Source organism: Canis lupus, chromosome 12 (assembly GCF_003254725.2).
Source record: "Canis lupus dingo isolate Sandy chromosome 12, ASM325472v2, whole genome shotgun sequence".
Lineage (NCBI taxonomy): Eukaryota > Metazoa > Chordata > Mammalia > Carnivora > Canidae > Canis > Canis lupus.
Window position 1 is genome coordinate 65,795,412 of NC_064254.1, and position 20,454 is coordinate 65,815,865.

The following is a 20,454-nucleotide window of genomic DNA, read 5'->3' on the forward strand; positions in this document are numbered from 1 at the left end:
TTAAAAGTAATACAAGTTCAGAGAGCAGGGGGCGGGGTGGGGGAAGAGAATCAAAAAGTATAATAAAAAAAAATCATCTTTTATACTCCACCCAAAGAGGACTGCTGTTAACATTTTGGTCTATATATTCCTAGACTTGTTCTACATACATGCTAGGATATACAACAGAGGCTTGCGCCAGCTAAGGAAGAGTGGGATTTTTTTTATCTTGTAGGTAGTTTAGTTGTTTTGGAGACAATGGGTATAAAAGAAGGAGCAAGCCGGCTTCTCGGGCTATATTGTGTTTTATTCATTATTCATTCACTAATTCATTCAGTAAATATCAAGCACTTCCAATGTGCTGGGGTAGGGGCCGTTCATTCTGTGGGCCCGGGGCCTTCTACCACTCAGGGTGCTAAGTAACCAAAAAAGTGAGAGGGACAGGCCCGAGACACTAATTTTGTCATCTATAAATATGACTTCATGGAGGGCCAAGGTGTCTGGCTGGCAGATATTTCAGTGGCCCAGAGACAGCAGGAAGGACCAAAGGAAGTGGCTTCTACCTCCTGAGTACAAAGGCAGAAGCAGACTGGAGTCGGTTAAACTATTTGCTTGTTTAGGTGGCCTAGGCTCGTGAGCCCAGAAAGTGGTTATTGGATGGTTAATAAAAGAATAGCTACTGTGCATTAAGTATCTGACCGTTGTATGCCAGAGGGGTACGATGCATATATCATTTCATCTGCTTTTCACACAAACTCTGTAAATAACATTTCTTGAGCACTTAATGTGACAGCCACTCTCGTAAGATTTTACATGCGGTCAATATAGCGAAGCCTCAGGACAAACCTGAGACCTGTCCTGCCGTGATCCCCATTCACAGATGTGGAAATGGAGGTTCAGAGAGATTGCTCAAGGTCACATGACTTGAAGTGACAGACCGATGATTTCAAAGTGTCTAACATGTCTCTGCCCACAGTTGTTTAACTTGTTTATGTAATTTTTTAAAATAGCGTTTTTGAGTAATAAGAAAACCCCCAATCTCTCACCCAAACCAATCCTGAAAGTTTGTCACTTCCTGGATACTTCAACATCAAAGTCAGTATAAGAAAACACTCGTTAGATACCTACTAAAAACTTAGTATTTAATATTAATCTTATTGGAGCTGGTTTCCTTGGAGAAAAGACATCCTTTTTCAATTAATACATTTCATTCTGTCTATTTTTTTTTAAAGATTTATTTATTCTGGGGGGAAAGAGGGAAAGGAAGAGTCTTAAGCCGACTCCTTCCTGAGCATGGAGCCCAAGGAGGGCCTCGATCTCACCACCTTGAGATCACTACTGAGCTGACACCCAGAGTCGAATGCTTAACTGACTGTGCCACCCAGGCACCTCCATTCTTACATTTTTAAAGAAAACAGTAATGTGGTGACCTCTTTTGTGGCCTGCACTGAGATTTCTTTAGCAAAGAATAACACTTCCTTTTTTAAAAAAAATTTTTTAAAGATTTTATTTATTCATGAGAGACACAGAGAGAGAGCGAGAGAGAGGCAGAGACACAGGCAAGAGGGAGAAGCAGGCTCCACGCAGGGAGCCCGACGTGGGACTCGATCCCAGGACTCCAGCATCATGCCCTGGGCCGAAGGCGGCACTAAACCGCTGGGCCACCCAGGCTGCCCATGAATAACACTTCCTAGTATTAATGATCTTTCTATGTGTGTGTGTGTGTGTGTGTGTGTGGTGGTGGTGGTGGTGGTGGTGGTGGTAAAATAATACATAGTGTAAAATTTGCCCTTTTAACCATTTTTAAGTGCACAGTTCAGTGGCATTAAGTACGTTCACATCGTTGTGCAGCCATCACCACTGCCCATTTCCAGAACTCTCCTCATCCCCAACGGAAACTCAGTATCTATTAAAAAACAGCAACCCCTCATTGCCCCCCATCACCATTGTTTTTAAAGGAGATAGACAACTATATAAAGCTTAATTTTCTTTACGTGAATGAGCACATAATTGTTTTAGGGATGCGAGGGAAGGGGATACTTGCTAATATAACGGCAAATGCAGAACCTACTGACAAAGGTATATAATTTGTAAAAATAGCTGAGTGAGCAGAATCCTGATTTTCAGTTGCCCTAGGCACTTCAGGGCTCTCCTGATGATGATTTTCCTTGGGCATGTAGTTATACTGATAGAAATCACAGCCGTGCATAAAGAACGAGTTTAATTATACATAACTACATACCTAAGATGAGCTCGTACATTTTTTTTTTACATATACTTTCCGATTTGCAAAGATGAGACACTACATTCTAACTGATCTCAAAAAAGCAGCGTGTGTCCCCCTCAGAGCCCCAGTGTGTCTCGTGGGAAGAGCTTCGCATTCTCACTCCGAGAGGCCTGTCCTGCTCCTGTGGCCCCCGCGGTCCCTGCTGTGACCCTGAGGACTCGCAGATGCGCCAGGACCCATCGAGGGTTCGAGGGTTCGAGATATAGCCAGGGGTGGAGCAAAACTAACCCCGCGACTGAGAGTGACACTTCGCGTCCCCAGCTCGTCCGAGCTGAGCCCGATCATTGGAAATAATGGACGTGAAAAGCGGCCAGAGTGACCCGAGCGCCCGTGGGTGCCCCAGGCACTGTGCTGGGTGCTTTGCACATGTCGTTTCGCGTATCGCTTCACAGTCCTGTGAGCTAGGAACCAGCCCCCCATTGCATAGAGGGAAAACCTAGGGAAGAGAAAGGTGCTGGGGCTTCCCGAAGGGGCACCGTTAATAGGCCACAGGCCCAGGAGCGACTCCGGGTGTAGGAGGCCTGGCAGCGGGCTCCCTCCTAGCCCAGGGCTGAACAGGCCGGTGCCCCGTGTGGCCCAGCGCGTCGGGAGCCTCCGCTGAGGCCGGGCTCTGGGCCTGGAGGAGAGGCTGCCCCGCCAGGGAAGGGAAATGGGAAAGGCAAGGGTCCGCCTCCCCATTTGTTACCTGGTTGGTGAGAGGACGTGGGGGAGGGACATCTTGGAGCGGACTTCCCGAGGAGGAGGAGCCCGTCATCCCTTGGCCCCCTTGGCCCAGGCTCTGCCGCTGCTGCATCCTCCGCAGGGCTGCGCCCCTCGAGGGAGCCACTTGCCCAGAGCGTCACTCTCTGACTTACCCCCCCCCCCCCAGCTCCGTGAGAAGCCTCTTTCCCCGAGTGTGACTGGTGTGAGGTGGTGGTTGGGAGGGCGTAGGCGTAAATAGATGGGCTCTGCCGTGGGGATGGCCTCTCCCCTCTCACAAGTCCCCAGTTCCCCCAGGAGCATAGCCGTAGCTGCATTTCTGGAAGAACAAGTTGCGATGCAAGTGGCTCCCCACGTGTCGACCTTTCTGGACAGTGTTGATGGGTTCTGCTAGAAATCGAGGTGGCTCAGCTGCCTGTGTCCCAGGGATGGGTCCTGGTGCCCAGGAGCTTCCAGAGGCACGTCAGGGTAGCTCCTGGCCCACCCGGGCCCTGGTCTCGCCCACACTCCAGCGGGGCCAGAAACACTCATCCACACGCAACTTCAGATGAAGAGAGGTTAACGCTTCCTGGGACTGTTCCTAACCCCAGAGACTGTGTTTACAGGCAGTTTTCATAATTTTCATGAGTTTAAGCTCATGTTGCAAGAACAGGTGCCTTTGCATCGTAGGTGGGGCCTGTGTGGATAATCTTGTGAACCCCGAGCGCTGTACCCTCCTCACGTCAGGAGGGAGCATGCTGCACCCAGTTACGCTCCAGGTCTCTGCCTCTGCTCACGAACCCCTCCTACAGCAGTATTTCCCGCAGAAGTTAGCAGCGTTCACTGCATTGCACCTGAACAGCTGTACTTCCAATTAAGTGAGAAATATTTTCTGATTGTCTCATACTGACACATAGTCTTTGTTTCAAAATGATGACAGAGGAGTTGGCACGCTGTTAAAGATCGCTCCATCGAACAGTAGCCACAGTTTGTCGCTCCATAGGATTTGTTGGGACATGTTTTCATTTATGTCTTATGAATAAAATGGAAGACTGGGTTTAGGACAGGGACCTACAAGGCACCAGGTGAGGTGGCTTGAGATATTCTTTCACTTCCCACCACACTCTTGTCTTCTCTCTTGCCCCTTTTCTTTTTTTCGTTTTTTTTATAATAAATTTATTTTTTATTGGTGTTCAATTTGCCAACATACAGAATAACACCCAGTGCTCATCCCGTCAAGTGCCCCCCTCAGTGTCCGTCACCCATTCACCCCCACCCCCCGTCCTCCTCCCCTTCCACACCCCGTAGTTCTTTTCCCAGAGTCAGGAGTCTTTATGTTCTGTCTCCCTTTCTGATATTTCCCACACATTTCTTCTCCCTTCCCTTCTATTCCCTTTCACTATTATTTATATTCCCCAAATGAATGAGACCATATAATGTTTGTCCTTCTCCGATTGACTTATTTCACTCAGCATAATACCCTCCAGTGCCATCCACGTTGAAGCAAATGGTGGGTATTTGTCGTTTCTAATGGCTGAGGAATATTCCATTGTATACATAGACCACATCTTCTTATCCATTCATCTTTCGATGGACACCGAGGCTCCTTCCACAGTTGGGCTATTGTGGCCATTGCTGCTAGAAACATCGGTGTGCAGGTGTCCCGGCGTTTCATTGCATCTGTGTTTGGGGTAAATCCCCAACAGTCTCTTGCACCTTTTCTACGTCACTGTTACAATTACAGCAGACACCGTCCTTAGCCTACAGTGACAACACTGCTCCATTTGGTCAAGGTGCCCTCCCCCCCCCCCAACCTACCACCTAGATCAGACTGTGATGAGAAAAAGAGGGATTTTCAAATTCAGGGCAACCAGAATTGGCTTTAGTCTTCTAGTCCTTATTTTCATTCTACTTACAGCCACTTGGAGCCAGTGACTATCTGGAACTGTCAAAGAATTTTGATACAGTATTTTTACGAAACATTCCACAATTTACGCTAGCAAAGAGGACACAAGCTCGGAGATTCATAACTCTCATTGACAACTTCTATGATTTCAAGGTAAGTCTGTAGTACATTTTCCCAAGACTAATCATTTTGGACTGTGGAGCTAGGTTGCCTGGAGTCCTGGTTTATTCTCTGTGCCTCAGTGTCCTCATCTACAAATTGAGGAAAATATTATTTATTTCAGAGAATTATCGAGGGCAAACTATGCTAATCCATGAAAAGCACTTAAAGAGACGCCTGGCACAAGCCAAGTGCTGTATAAATAGTATCGGTAGTAGCAGGAAAAGTAGTAGTAGTGTAAGGCTTCCGTCAGAAGACACTGTGAGGTTAATGATGCCATCATTCACCTCGACATAGCATGTGCTCACTCCATGATGATGTACAACAGATGCTTATCTAGACTGAGTGCTCAGTAAATTCATGTGTTACATGAATAAATGATTGGACTGAAAAAAATAATGGTCGAACAAATGAGTGACTAGAGACCATCCTCAGTATTGGAGCTCTCTCTCCCTGTGACCCAGAAACCCTCGTGACTAGCATTGCCTCATCTTGTTTCTTTTAGCCATGTGTTTTCGCATGAGTTGCAGAGCGTGTGTCCGTTCCTCAGAGGCCATACAGCCACTGAATAAAGAATGTGCCTTGGGGTCAGGCTGTCCGCCTTGAGGACCAGCTTAATCTCTTCGAGCTGTAGTTACCTTCTGTAGAAAAAAGAGGGGGTAATAATGGTAGTTATTCCATGTGGCTGTTGTAGGACTAAATGAGCACGTAAGGCCCTCAGAACGTTGTGTGGCATAGAGCCAGCTTTCCATGAAGGTGAGCCACAATTAATAGTATGTATCTGTAGGGCTCCTGGGTGGCTCAGTTGGTTGAGCATCAGACTCTTGGTTTTAGCTAAAGTCATGATCAGAGGTCCTGGGATCAGGCCCCATGTCAGGCTCCACGGTCAACAGAGAGTCTGCTTGAGATTCTCTCTCTCCCCCCCTCCAACCATGTGCGCCCACACGTGCTCTCTCTCTCTCCCTCATAAATAAATGAATGAATGAATGAATAAATAAATAAATAAGTTTTTACTATAGTATATATGGTAAAAGTATAAGTACAACCTCAAAATAGAGTTAAATATTATTTTACTGTTAGATATCATTCCGCCCCCCCTATTGTACAGGAATAGAGCAGTGATTCTAAAATTGAAGGGATTTTGCGGGGAGGAGGAAGGTACCAGAATCCACTGAGAAGAGGTGAGATTTTAACATTTCATTCGTTCATGCATTCAGCAGCCTTTCTCATGCCAAGTGCAGTGTTAAATGCTAGAAATTCAACGACAGGCAAAGCCAGATCTGGTGCCTGCCTTCATAGAATGTATAGTCTAGCGTCAGAGAAGCATTAATCAAGTATCCACAGAACTAAATCTAAGTCACCCCGGAGGGCTGATCTCTTGGAAGGATTGAGAGAGGAGAATGGCGCTGTGCATGTATGGGGGAGAGTAGACCGATCTTTGTGGGGGGTGGGGGTGGATCTGGGGAAGTCCTGCTGAGGACCGCCTACATCAGAATCCTCTGGGCTACTTAAGATCCATGTTCCAGAGCCCACCCTACTCCCAGCCCAGTAAATGAACCCTAATCCTAAGGAGGTGGGTATGAAAACCTGCATATTCACAAAGCCCCCCAACTGCTTCTTAGAAGCGCTGAGAAGTGATGCCTAAATTCCAATGCTGGGGGGCCATTTGCAGCAAAGGCCCTGTGGCAGGCCTGAGCACAAAGGGCAGCTAGTTTGGCTCAGGAGCAGTGCTGAGAGGAGCCTGCCATAGTGAGTGACATCTAAATGTGCCACACACTCCCAGGGCGGCGGCATATGTACTCAGGGAGGCAGGAGAGGCAGGAAGTTGGGAACACCAGAGCTCAGGGATCAAGTCCTGTCACTTCCCAGATGCTGCTCTGAAATAACCGTGTGGGGTCCTGAATGAAGCCTGGAGGTGGCCCTCCATTTTTAGAGGGCTCATGCTTCAAGAAAAATGGTAGAGGGGCATTAGTAGGTGGTTCTTAGAGTAGGAGGTTTGGTAAACTCTGACTCGATTACATGGAATACCTTAAAGAAACCGATGGCCCCCATCTCCCCCTCCCTGGTCCTATTTCACCCCCACTGTCCCACTTCTTAGTTAATGGGAAAGAAGAGTTTTGTGGCCATACGATGGAATACCAGAACCTCTTTCCTAACATTTGCTTTAACTGGATCACACATTTCGCATTTATGTTCTTTTTTAAATTTTTTAAAAGATTTTATTCATTCATAGAGACAGAGAGAGAGAGACAGAGACACAGGCAGAAGGAGAAGCAGGCATCATACAGAGAGCCTGACGTGGGACTGGATCCAGGGCCTCCAGGATCACGCCCTGGGCTGCAGGTGGTGCTAAACCGCTGCGCCACTGGGGCTGCCCATATGTTCTTTTTTTTTTAAAGAACAGTTGAAATTCTTATTTCAGAAATTGGGAGCATTAAAACAGACATTATTCTAGAATGTATTCATGGAAATTTGTGAGATCAGGGTATTCCTATCTCAATAATGAAAAGTGTCATTTGTGATTAAAAAGAACGTACAAGAGGAGGTAGAAAGTGATCCGGATATGGAAAAACTAGTCCCAAATGTCGATACATTATTTTAAAGCATTGGCATAGTTGTTTAAATAACGATTTTTAAAGGGTAGCCGTGAATCCTGAAAACAAATTCAGGACTTATTAATATTAAAATTCATAATTTCACAAAAGCTGTTTCCAATGTATGATCACATATGTGCACTCACTCAGACACTTGCGTAATCAAGAAATATTAAGGTCAAGCTCAGTCTTTTGAAGACTGTCTTGGTAGGATGCTGATATAAAGGTAGGTTCTAGAAATTCAGGGTCTAATTAGCGTAGCGATGCCCTGAGCTTAGCAGTCACCTGTGCAGCGCATCCGGGGACCGTCTTCAGTGTGCACAGAGACAGGTGTACCTATCAACCCCTGGGTGTGATGGGAAGACCACTGGGCTTTGAAGTGGGGGACCAGAGCTGGTATCCAGACCTAAGGGTACCCGATAAAACCTTAGCTCTCCCCTCTAGCTCCCTACTTTATAAGATGTTACAAGCTGTGTGGAAATATTCTGAAAAGGGCCCTGCAGTTTAAAAATATCACTTTAAAGAGACACAAAGTATTCGAAAAAATATGAACATCTTAAAAGCAAAAATCTAAGCTCCCTGTGATGACAAACAGAATATTTATTTTGTGAGAGATTTGTTCTGGCCTTTAACTTGCAAAATGTGCGGAGTAATGCTCTTTACTCATTTTCCTGTCTTTCAGGTGCGCGTCATTTGCTCTGCATCAACTCCTATAGCGAGCTTGTTTTTACATCAACATCATGACAGTGAGTTGGAGCATAGCAGAATACTGATGGATGATTTGGGGCTGAGCCAGGTAGGCAATATTAACATAATCTCTTTTTATTATAAAACAGCCTAATTGTTTTTGATTTTATACGTGGCTGCATTTTGAGGAAAAACACGGTGTATGTTTAACCATTGATTTGCTGTTTTCTTCTAAAGTCAATATAGCGGACTTTTGCTCAGCATCACGAAATGTAGAGAATATAGTCTTAGAGTGCAAGCAATCTTCGTGATCATTTTTTGCATATAAGGAAAACCAGAGAGGTGGACCAGTGGGCCCGTGGTCACACCGCTGACTAATGGGGGGCCAGAGCTGGACACCTGGGCACCTGTGTCTGGGCTCATTCTGCGACACCATGCTGGTTCTTCACGTCTACTGGATCTGCAGAGTGTAAAATACAGTATCCAAGTATGTGGGTTGGCTCTTCCAGGACCATGGAATGCTTGGCATAGCCCTTGGCTTAAAAAGAAATCCATTATTCATCCGCCAACCTCCATTCCATGAACATTTAAGGAGCACCCGTGGTGGGGGCTCTGGGGACACGCTACAGAGAACCAGCCCACACTGGCCCAGTTCTCCTGGAGCTTGGGGTCTGGTGATTTGCCACAGGCCAAACAGAAATGATTTTACATTTCCTTCTTAAGTAGAAACATTACAGGGCATATTTCTCAGGAGTTGATCTATTAGTTAAAATTTTACAGCTGGGCAGCCCCGGTGGCGCAGCGGTTTGGCGCCGCCTGCAGCCTGGGGTGTGATCCTGGAGGCCTGGGATCGAGTCCCGCATCGGGCTCCCTGCGTGGAGCCTGCTTCTCCCTCTGCCTGTGTCTCTGCCTCTCTCTCTGTGTCTATGAATAAATAAATAAAATCTTTAAAAAAATAAAATAAAATAAAATAAAATTTTACAGCTATCCGTAAACACCTCCAGAGTGAGCGGAGCCCCATTCTTCCAACCCCAAAAGCGAAAGGCCATTAGAAATGAGGAAACAGTACCTTACTGACCCGAGGAGAAATTCTGCATCCTTAGGAGTTTGGAGGAAATGAGGCTTATAAGTCATTAAAAGGTGAACATGCAGGGCAGCCCCCGTGGCCCAGAGGTTTAGCGCCACCTTCAGTCCAGGGTGCGATCCCGAGACTCCCCACGTCGGGCTCCCTGCATGGAGCCTGCTTCTCCCTCTGCCTTTGTCTCTGCCTCTCTCTCTCTCTCTCTCTCATGAGTAAATAAATAAAATATTTTTTTAAAAAGGGTGACTGTTCAAAACATGACTACCTAACTGTATGTGTAGAAATAAAGTGTTGCTTATGAACCATATGCTGGGACCCTTCAAAATCGTGGTTTCTCCAGGAGCAATACGTATATCCAAGTAATGTCTTCTGCCATTTGAAAGAATGTACTTGAGGGGCTCTATCAGGCCAGTTTCTAAAGTTCCCTAAATCACTGGCTCTTCCATATTTCTCCCTAGGATGAGGGTTCAGATATAGGGCCAAGCCAGCTCAGCATATGGGACTAGTGATGTAAGAAGAAATGAGAGCTTGTGGCCACAGGGCCATGCGGTCTTGCAGTGGGTCAGCCAGTGATGCACGGACTAAGGAGTCCAGAAGTCTTCTCTGAAGTGTGGTACAGATCCCTAAGGAAAGAGACAGAATTTCTCTTTCTCACTTATTGGCCACAAGCCCACGTTGGTATCACCAGTGCCAGGCTGTTTGCCCGCCTCACAGAGGGATCCCCAAACTTAACTCTGGTTGGCAGGATCAAGACCAAAAAGGCAGCCCTGCCTTCCCAAGTAGGCTCGTTGGCCAAACCTCTGGGCCTCCTGTTGGGAATGCGGGCCTGCCTCCGGCTTCCTCACTCACCAGAGCTACTGTGTTTCGGTGTTAACTTATTTCTGCTGGGCCTTTTTTGGAGAAAGAATTCTTTTTCGGTCTGACATGTCTTTACCTCAGGTTTTGCAGAAAATTTTCATCACGCAACAGCTTTCGTCCTGCAAACATTTTCATATTTGGATTTTGGGGTATTGTTTCAGCTTTCATCATTCTTCTCATGTTGTCCCTGTTGTTTTCTCCCTGGTAATTTGTTCCATCTATGGAATATTGGTTTAAATTAAGTTGATTCTGCAGTCTAATTTAGGAGCCCATATATGAAAAAAATGTATAGAACATTTTATAATCTAAACCTAAAAAGAGAAACCTAAAAAGTTGTTTTAAACCTGTCCTTAGTTCTATAAATGGTGATTTGTGGTAGTTTTAATTGGTGCTGGGTTGTTTTTTTGTTTTGTGTTGTGTTTCGGTAACCAGGACTCAGCAGAAGGACTCTCTATGTTTACTGGAGAAGAGGAAATCTTCGCATTTCAGCGCACGCTTTCCCGACTCACAGAAATGCAGACTGAGCAGTACTGGAATGAGGGGGACAGAAGCAAGAAGTAACCATCGCTTTTGCTTGATTAAAACTCTGGACAAATGATTACGGCAGGGAGAACTCTTTATTATGGGACTTGAAGGAATCATTTTTCTCATAATTAATTATGCACTTTGTGCTCTGGACCATTTTATCTAAAATTGCTGTCAAAGATGGAGTGGATTAGTAAGTTAAAACCATTTTTATAGGTTTACTTTTTGCCTATTTATTTGATTTTATTTCTGCACCACAAAATTAAAGTCATCACTCAAAGATTAATGTAGGACCAGACATTTTGGCTTCAGATAAGCCACCTGAAACACACACACACACACACATACACACACACACACACAGTTAAATGCAATGTCGTTCTGAACATCTCTGAGCTTTGGCTACCTGTTGATACAAACACATCTTTTATGAGAGGGAGAAAAAACCTTACATTTCAATACAAAGCAAAGCAACTTTCCGATTTTAGTATATACTAAAGAGAACAACAACATTTTAGGACACGGGCTTACACATGTGATTTGGGGGGGCCATAAATCCTACTAAATCTCGTAGGCCTTATGACAGCATAGAATAAGGAGCAAGGGTGTCAAATTCTAATCGACAGGCAGATCCTGCAATTCTGAGGGCCAGTAGGAGGACAGATACCAGGAAGATGGGCCAGTGAGAGAGTGTCAGGAGGGGACAGAGTCCTGGACACCGAGCAGCGCAGCGGAGTGAACTCTGCTTCACCTGAGGCCAGCAGGACCCCAGTAGACAGGCGGCTCCTTCCCACCGCTCCTGCATTTGCTCCGGCTCCAGAATGACACTCCCCACCCTTGCCTCTGCTTCTGTGATGAGATGGACTTAATAGTAAATAGGGAAGAACACTTGATGAACCTTAAATAAAATCTGACTTGTCCTTCATTGAGGTCATTCCTTGATTCGTTCAAGTACATCCTGACTTGGCTTTTATCACAGAAGGGATCTTAGTTGAGGCTGTTATGTGAGTCTGAAGCCCTCTTCAAGAAGAAAAAGACAAAAGGAAAAATGTGAAATCTACCAAATATCGCAAAAATCAGATATTTTTTTGGGGGGGGGTAGGCACAGCCCAAATAAAATGGTTACAGTTGTCAACACAGGTAAGCTCTTTGAATCTGTTTAATTTATAAATTAATAATCTACCCACATTAGTCTGTTTTAGACACTAACCCAAGTCAAGCAGATAGATGGATAGGGTACCTGAGTATAGAGAAAAGTTTAAATCATGGCATCTGAAAATTAAATGTGGGTTTAAAAGCCTTGAAATTTCCTAAAATTGAAATACAGTTGACACAATATTACTTTAGTTTCAAGTGTACAGCGTCACTCAACAGTCTGTACATTATGCCGTGTTCACCACAGGTGTAGCTGCCATCTGTCCCCACACGCAGTGTTGCAGTTATCACTGACTGTATCCCCGGTGCTGTGTCTCTTATTCCCGTGACTTGTACGTTTCCATAACTGGAAGCTTGTATCTCCCACTCCCCTTCACCCATCCCCTCTCCCCTGGCAGCCATCAGTTTGTTCTCTATATTTATGGATTTGTTTCTGCTTTTTGGGGTTTTTTAGTCTGTTTTTTAAGATTCCACATGTAAGTGAAATCGCATGGTTTTATTTTTTTTCCCTCTGTCTGACTTATTTCACTAGCATAATACCCTCCAGGTTCATCCATGTTGCTGCAAATGACAAGACCTCATCCCCTTTTATGGCTGAGTATAAAAGTATCTTTATTGAAGTGAAACAAAAAAGAGTTCAAAAGAGATCTATTGCTAGACATTTACATGAGCTCAGGTAAAGAATTGATCTTGGAGAGTTCTAGAATTGTCCCTGTTTATAGAAAAGGAACCAAGGCTTAGAAAAGAAAGCAGCTGGACCTAAGATTCACAACTTCAAAACTCACTATACCTCACCACCTCTATAAAAAAGAGATTATTTTAATATTGATTTAAAAAAACAGTGAAGATGAACTTACAACAGAACCATTGCTTGGAACTCTATAAATATAAAATGCATAACTCATTTCTATCAGATTTTTGCTTTTCACATTTCTTTGGCAAGTATGCCAAATCTTAATGAAAAGATAGTATGAATGGATGGACAGACAGATGGACAGCCTGAATGATAGAAAGAGGAACTGTCTCTGAGTGTGTTGGGTCGATGTGAAATAGTCCCCACTCAAGTTCTGTTGTAAAACTTCAGTTGAGGTCAGGTATTTGGAATTAGAATTTTATTTTTGCCTGGAAACAATGTGATGTTAGTTGGGGACCTGGCTCGATGCACAGAAGCCCACCAGATTCTCAGTGTAACTGTCCCATAATATTGGTACCGAAGAACTTCAACTTTTAAGTATTGTCTCTGTAGGGCAACGCCGTAGTTCTGGTTTTACCTGAGTACCTGGATCGTGTCCCGGCTTCTGTCCCTCCCCGTGCCCCCCACGCCCTCTGGGGTCTGGCTGTAGTGAGAGGGCTCTCTGAGCTGGGAGTGGGTGGGAGGAGGGAGTTCCGTGGTGGCTAGAAATGGCACATCTTTATCCCCATCTCTTCTCCACAAAGTCTGTTTTATAAAACAGCCTGCCAGAAAAAGAAAAATCTTAAAGAATAGCTATAACAACAAAAAAATGAAATAAGCTGTTACCAGGAAACAATATGGTGCTAAAAGAAAATTAATGCCAAAATGAGACATGAAAAACAACTTTTAGATTGGAAAGCAATGTTTCAATTCGTGTGTTTTTCTTCCAAATCCTGTCCCTATCACATTCTCAACATTCCAGTCTTTCTCCTGGGGTTGCATGAACTCTCTGAGAGCAAATGCTCACTCTCTCTTAAAAAAAAAAAAAAAAAGCTTTAAATTGATAATTTGAAGACTGGGTGAGTGTTGCTGTGGAATATTCCCACTCACCTAGAAACTCAGACGGAGGCTATCTTTAGAGTCAGGAAAATGCCCCAGGGCACCCTCTGAAATGATCCCTAGTTTCCCAACTCAGAAGAAACCAAATGGAGAAAAAGGAAAATTTTTCTTTAAAAAAGGAGAAGGAAAAATTCCGATCACTGCATTATTCTTGCCAGGTAGGCTTATTTGCCAACACCAGTAATAATGAAATTTAGAAAGACATAGTGGACCTAAAGAATTTTTAACCTATTTCTGATGTTTATAAAATGCAGAAGATGATAGTACCATTCTAATCACATTTATGCATTTTCAGTGGGATTTCAAGTTTTAATCATAAGGAAATACCGCAGTCTTTCCCGGAGTATATTTCTTCTACCTGCGAGTATACAAATAATATTCTAAATTACTTGGAATCCTGAAAAAAATTAAGATTTCACTTGTTAAAATCTCTAAATTTTGATGTGCCCAAATCCACGTATTAATGTTATTTAAGAAACATGTGCTCGCTGCGTGCTGGGCACGGTTCTACTGCTTTATAAACTCCTCGATCCTGGTAACAATCCTGTGGGGTCGGTGCTGCTCTTCCCATTTTACACACGGGGAAGCCCGGGCACGGGAAACAGTAAAACGACTTCCTGAATTGCTAAGACGGACACCGGGGCCCTAAAATGGCCCAATACTAATTTATTCAACTTTCCATGTAACTGCTTCGGTGCTGAAAACAGTCTCCCTAAGTCCAAGTACCTGAACCTACACCTGTAGCCCCTCATCTGGAGTAGAAGCGCCCCTGGAGACGGGGCCCGGCGCCCTGACATTTGGCTTCCCGGCTCATGGCCAGAAGCTGGCAGCAGGTCTGGAACAAGGGATCCCGTGGGCTTGTACACGATCGTCTGCGGATCTCCTAACCGGTAAGACAGCCCTTGCCGGTAGAAAAAGTTGGTCTTGGGAGATGGAGTTTACACCTTTTGCTCGAGGCAGAATGAAGATCTGTTTTTCCCACTGGCATAAGCAGGTTCATTTTCCTGGAACATAAACCTAATAGAATCTGTCCTCTCGTGGAGCGTCTGCGGACTCTGTCCAGCTGCGCACCTGAGCAACATGTCTAAGGCCCTGTGGTCTGTGATAGCCTGAAACTCCGGAGGGTATCTGTCTGTCTTTCCTGGTACCTGTCTGTCTTTCCTGCTTGCGCGGCAAGTCTCCCGGAGGTTGTCCCCAGAAGTTTCTGGCCTCAGGGCTGTACTTTTTTGGGTCCCCAGTGGTTGGCTGCCGGTCTCTAGGATGCGCCTGTTCCGCTCATCCGAGTACAATGGGAAGGGTTCAGGATCTGGTTCTGGCAGCTTTGGCTTTGTGACCTTGAATTAGTGCTCTGAGCCTCGGTTTTCTCATCTATAAATGAGAACAGTAATACCCATTTCATAGAGTTATTCTGAGACTAACTGGTGAAAAGTGCTTTGCAAATGGTAAAGGGTTCAATGAAGAGTAGTTGATACGAATGATTAGGATCACAAAGCAATAATGAACGCCAACTCTGCCTTGCATTAGAGCCTTGGATGAATGCCAACCAGAAGATGACGCATCCCAACCCAAAACGGTTTTGTTTTTTGTTTTATGTTTTTTAAGATTTTATTTATTTGAAAGAGAACAAGCAGTGGGGAAGGGGCAGGGGAAGAGAGAGAAGCAGACTCCCTAATAAGCAGGAAACCTGACGCGGGGCTCCATCCCAGGGCTGATCCCAGGACCTTGGGATGATGACCTGAGCCCAAGACGGATGCTTGATCAACGGATCCCCCCAGGCGCACCCCCCACCCCCCACCCCAATACGGTTTCTAAGCACAAGGGAAAAGAGTCGCCCGACCCAAGGGCACGACTTCTGGCCTAATGAGATGCCGCGAGGATTGTTAAATTCAAATGTATTCTTGCAGGCCCAGAGGGAAAAGAGATTGTTGCCTGTTTGACGAACGCCAAAGATTTCCCAGAAAGACAGCACCATCTCGTGGTCAATGGGGTGAACCGACCGAATAATAAGCCCGAGAGGCACGTGGCGCGGGCGACAGGGGCTGATCCTCCAGGGCCCGGGCGGCCCGAGGGCCGATGCGCGGGTGGCCGCGGAGCGCCCGCCCCGGAGCAGGTCCCGCCGAGCCACTCGCTGCTCGGGGCGTCCCGGGGCCTCCCCGCTGTCCCCCACTGCTCGGGCTGCTCGGCCCCAGGACCCAGGTCGGCGTCCCAGGGCGTCCCGGGGCCTCCCCGCTGTCCCCCGCGGCCCACTGCTTGGGGCCGGAGCCCAGGTCGGGGTCCCAGGGCGTCCCGGGGCCTCCCCGCTGTCCCCCGCCGCCCACTGCTCGGGGCCGGAGCCCAGGTCGGCGTCCCAGGGCGTTCCGGGGCCTCCCCGCTGTCCCCCGCGGCCCACTGCTCGGGCTGCTCGACCCCAGGACCCAGGTCGGGGTCCCAGGGCGTCCCGGGGCCTCCCCGCTGTCCCCCGCCGCCCACTGCTCGGGGCCGGAGCCCAGGTCGGCGTCCCAGGGCGTTCCGGGGCCTCCCCGCTGTCCCCCACGGCCCACTGCTCGGGCTGCTCGACCCCAGGAACCAGGTCGGGGTCCCAGGGCGACCCGGGGCCTCCCCGCTGTCCTCCGCCGCCCACTGCTCGGGGCCGGAGCCCAGGTCGGCGTCCCAGGGCGTCCCGGGGCCTCCCCGCTGTCCCCCACGGCCCACTGCTCGGGCTGCTTGACCCCAGGACCCAGGTCGGCGTCCCAGGGCGACCCGGACCCCGCCCCCCTTTCCGATTCCGGGGCCCTTGCTCCCACCCTGTGGTCTCCCCCGTGGCCACCAACCGACCTGCATTGGTTGCTCCTACTTCCCAGGAGGGGGAAACGGAGGCCCCGGTTCAGCACCGGGGAGCGCGGCTTCTGGACGCATCTGCCCTCCGCGGCCTTCCCTGCTGCCCTGGGGCCTCGGGTCACTGCGGGCTCGGAGTCGGGGTGGGAAGGAGGTGGGTGAGGGCAGAGGGCAGGGGTCCCCCTGGCTGGCAAGATGCAGAAGCACCGACTGGCTGGCGCAGCGACTCCCGCTAAGGAGTGTGGTCACCACCAGTCTCCTTGTGTAGTTAGGAGGTGGGTTGTTACCCCGAGGCCGCGGGGAGCCCACCTCGGGGAGCACGGTCCACAGGGACCCCGGTGGCGAGAGTCAACGACCCAGGTTTCTGATGGCACCACGGACAAGCCCGAACACCGGCCCCACGGAAAATTACACGCAGCGCCCCAAATGAGTCGGGAAGCCCACACACAAAATAACACCCAATATTTTTCTAGGGCACACAAAATCTAAATCTATGGCAGATGGGTTGGAGGAAAAGGACTAGACTATCATGGCCACCTGGGGAGGGGAGGAAGTGAGATGGGGGGACAGGTGAGTGTAGGGAAAATAAGCAAAAGGAGGGCTTTGCATGCGCAAATGACATTGATGTGTCGAAAACTGGGGAGTAGGAGCAACACGGAGTAGGAGCAACACGATTCTATGCACCAGAGGTCCCCAGAAAGGAGAGTGGGAGATATTTGGGAGGAGTGTTTGAGGGAGAGTGAGGGGTGTGAGCATCCCGCTGAGGATGCTGGCAGCAGGGGGCAGGGGGTGCAGGGAGGCCGGGGTGGGGAGGGGGGCAGGCAGCGGGCAGGGCCTCCAGGGAGGTGCGGAGGCAGCAGGCAGTTAGGGGAATGCAATGACTGTGTGGAAAGTCTGGGGCTGGTGGGAAACTGGTGAGGCAGGGCGGGCTGGGGTGTGGGCTCAGCAGAACAGGTGGGCAGGGGGTGGAGGGGGAGGGAAGGGGGAATGACCCATTTCCCCAGTGGGTTCCTAGAAGGCTTGAGGATTCCAAGAACTAGGGAACTCGATGGCAGTAAACAAATGTTTCAGGAACACTGCTCACTCTTAAAATTACTGCAGACTCCAAAAAACGTGTATTTGTGTGTGTGTGTGTGGGGTGTTTATTTAATTATATTAGAAATTAAAGTCGAGAAATTATTAAGTATTACTTCATCTTAAAAGTAATAAGCCCATGACATCTCCATAAGCAGCTTTATGAGAAATAGCTATATTTTCCAGAACAAAAAAAAATTATTAAATGGCATTGTTTAAATTTTTTGGCAGGTGCCTGGCTTAATAGGCTATAGTTAGTCTCCTACCAGCTGACGCACTCCTCCGGCTGTGATATGACACATGGTGTAGCTCCTGGAAGATTCAACTGTATACTTGAGGGAGCATGAGAAGGGTCCAGAATGCCTTAGCGGTCTTATGAAACAATAGTTTTGACCTCACAGACTCACCGAGAGAGTCTTGAGACAGCACTTTGCGAAGGTTGAGTTTATTGCTAAAGGGATAAAGGACTCCCGTGAACCCCGTGGGGCCCTTCTCCTCCTGCCTCTTGCAGCCTCCTCCTCCAAAGTCTCCTGGCTCCTTTTCCTTTTTCTCACCTCCTAAGTTCTTTTTTCTTTTTTTTTTTAAAGATTTTATTTATTTATTCATGAGAGAGAGAGAGAGAGAGGCAGAGACACAGGCAGAGGGAGAAGCAGGCTCCATGCAGGGAGCCCAAAGTGGGACTCAATCCCGGGTCTCCAGGATCATGCCCTGGGCTGAAGGCAGCGCTAAATCACTGAGCCACCTGGGCTGCCCAAGTTCTTTCTTCGTTAAAGATGATAATTATAAAAGACCTCATATTAGATGAAATACTTTCACACCTCTCATCTGCATATTCTCTTCTTGATTCCCACACCTGCAAATACCGATGCTGATGATTCCCAGGTGTGTGGCCCCCTCCCTGACTTTCCCCCACCTGCTCTGTGTTGCCACTGGACCTGTCCTCCTGAACGCTCTTTGGATTCAGTGTGTCTGAAAGGCTACTTCCTCCCTCCCAGTCTTCCAGGTCTGCAGTATCTTCTTGCCGTGATTCTATCCCAGGCACTCATGCTGCTCTGATACCCCACGAATCGGCAAGGGCCAGTGATGCTGGCAGCAGAAGGGAAGTGACAGACACCAGGAGCATGTCAATACGGGCTTGAAACTGGTTCAAGCAAGTATTTGCACAGGACGCCACCTGGTAGATGGTTAATTATGGGAATGAAGTAGCTAATCCAACAATCTGAAGATAGGAGCCGTTTGAGCGAACATGGTCCCAAGGCCTCTGGCTTGTCCTGAGTTTCTACAGTAACTGAGTTAGGTCTGATGTCCACACTGCCCCCCACCCTCCCCTTCCCCATTCCCCCAGGGGTGAGTAGAGTTTGTAGTCTTAGAGAATGAGGCCAGCCTTCAGGAGTACGATAGGTAGTTGTTAGTTCTCATTCCTCTTGTTCAGTCTCTAACTTAAAGAATTAAGAGCTTCTTGCAGTGAGGCCAGGTGCATTATGGAAGAACAGTTTTGACCCCACAGACCCACCGGGAGAGAGTCTTGATTATGCTGCAGTAGACCAGCAGCCCCCAAAAATCGCCATGGCTTACCAGAAGGTAATTTTATTCTTTGCTCATCCAGTATTCACCATGGGTTTCCAGGTTGCGGCTCCGCATTCCAGGCCTCTTCCTTTCTTCTTTCTTTCAGATTTGTTTATTTGAGAGAGAGCAGGGGAAGAGTGCATTATGGGAACACGACGATGTAAATGCTTACAGAATCATGGCTACTTTGATAAGGGACTCTGTGCATTGTCTCAGCTGTTCCTTAAGGAGGTATCTCCAATTTAAATCAAAATAAAAAATAGAACCAGGCAAGGATGAGCCATACTTGTTGAGTTGCCCCAAATCTTAGCTAGGAGGAAGACTCCATTCATGTTTGGGGATTCAGATAATAAACTCAGAAAATGCTTGGAATCCAGATCGCCTGGCTTATCACACCTGCTGTGATTATCTTCCGCATGCATCTCCCCTTTGCTTCAGCTCCACCCCCGCAGTCCACACCCCCTTCCCCAACCCCTACCAGAAAGGGCCACTCTAGTCGCAAAGATCTCTCCAGGAACTCCCCTGGGGAAGACCAGAAAGGACCCTTTCTCCAGCTGTCGCAGATGTTACTAGAACTTACCCATTGTCCAGTTCACCTTTCCTTCCAAGCTTATGGGAGGATCACACCCCCCAGCCCCTCAGCAGTTAGGTAAGGCCATGTGGCTAAGTTCTAAGCCACTGGTTGTGAGCAGAAATGATGTGCCATGGCACATTCAAGGTGAACCACTAATTAGTCAGTTTGACATCTTCTAGATTTCTCTTCTCTTGCTGCAGAAAACATGGAAATATATTAAGACAGATACAGCCAAGATGAAAGTAGCCTGGGGGCATCTGGGTGGCTCAGTAGGTTAAGCATCGGACTCTTAATATCCGCTCAGTTCATGATCTCAGGGTGGTGAGATCGAGCCCCGTATTGGGCTCTGCACTCAGCATGGAGTTTGCTTGGGATTCTCTCCTTCTCCTTCTTCCTCTGCCCCTTCCCCTGCTCTCTCTCAAATAAATAAATCTGAAAGAAAGAAGAAAGCAAGCAAGAAAGAAGGAAGGTAGGAACAGGCCTGGAATGCCGAGCCACGACCTGGAAACCCATGGTGAATGCTGGGTGAGCAAAGAATAAAACTACCTTCTGGTAAGCCATGGAGATTTTGGGGGCTGCTGGTCTACTGCAGCGTAAACTAGCCTACTTTGACCAGTACCAGCCATCCCCCAAGTCAGCTCTTTTCATTTTTATTAATTGTCTGAGGACCTCATCCTTCCCTGAGAATTCATGCTAAGAATGGCTTCTCTCTTCAGCTCAATCTC

At 47.5% G+C, this 20,454-nt stretch overlaps 1 protein-coding gene across 4 annotated transcripts in view; it reads left to right on the forward strand.

Annotated features, from left to right (window-relative positions):
• AFG1L (AFG1 like ATPase) overlaps window positions 1-11,679 on the forward strand; it is a 203,945-nt gene extending 192,266 nt beyond the window's left edge. The window contains exons 11-14 of one of the 4 annotated variants that reach the window (XR_007401345.1): window positions 4,863-5,003; window positions 8,286-8,399; window positions 10,662-10,947; window positions 11,381-11,679. Coding sequence is in view for 2 of the 4 variants with exons in the window: in XM_025444908.3 (XP_025300693.3) it covers window positions 4,863-5,003; window positions 8,286-8,399; window positions 10,662-10,790 (384 nt within the window). In the remaining 2 variants the exon portion in view is untranslated. Of the gene's footprint in view, window positions 1-4,862; window positions 5,004-8,285; window positions 8,400-10,661 lie in introns of those variants that run through there. The other 3 variants (XM_025444908.3, XM_049092447.1, XR_007401347.1) reach the window with 3 other exon arrangements.
• The last annotated feature ends 8,775 nt before the right edge of the window (window positions 11,680-20,454 follow it).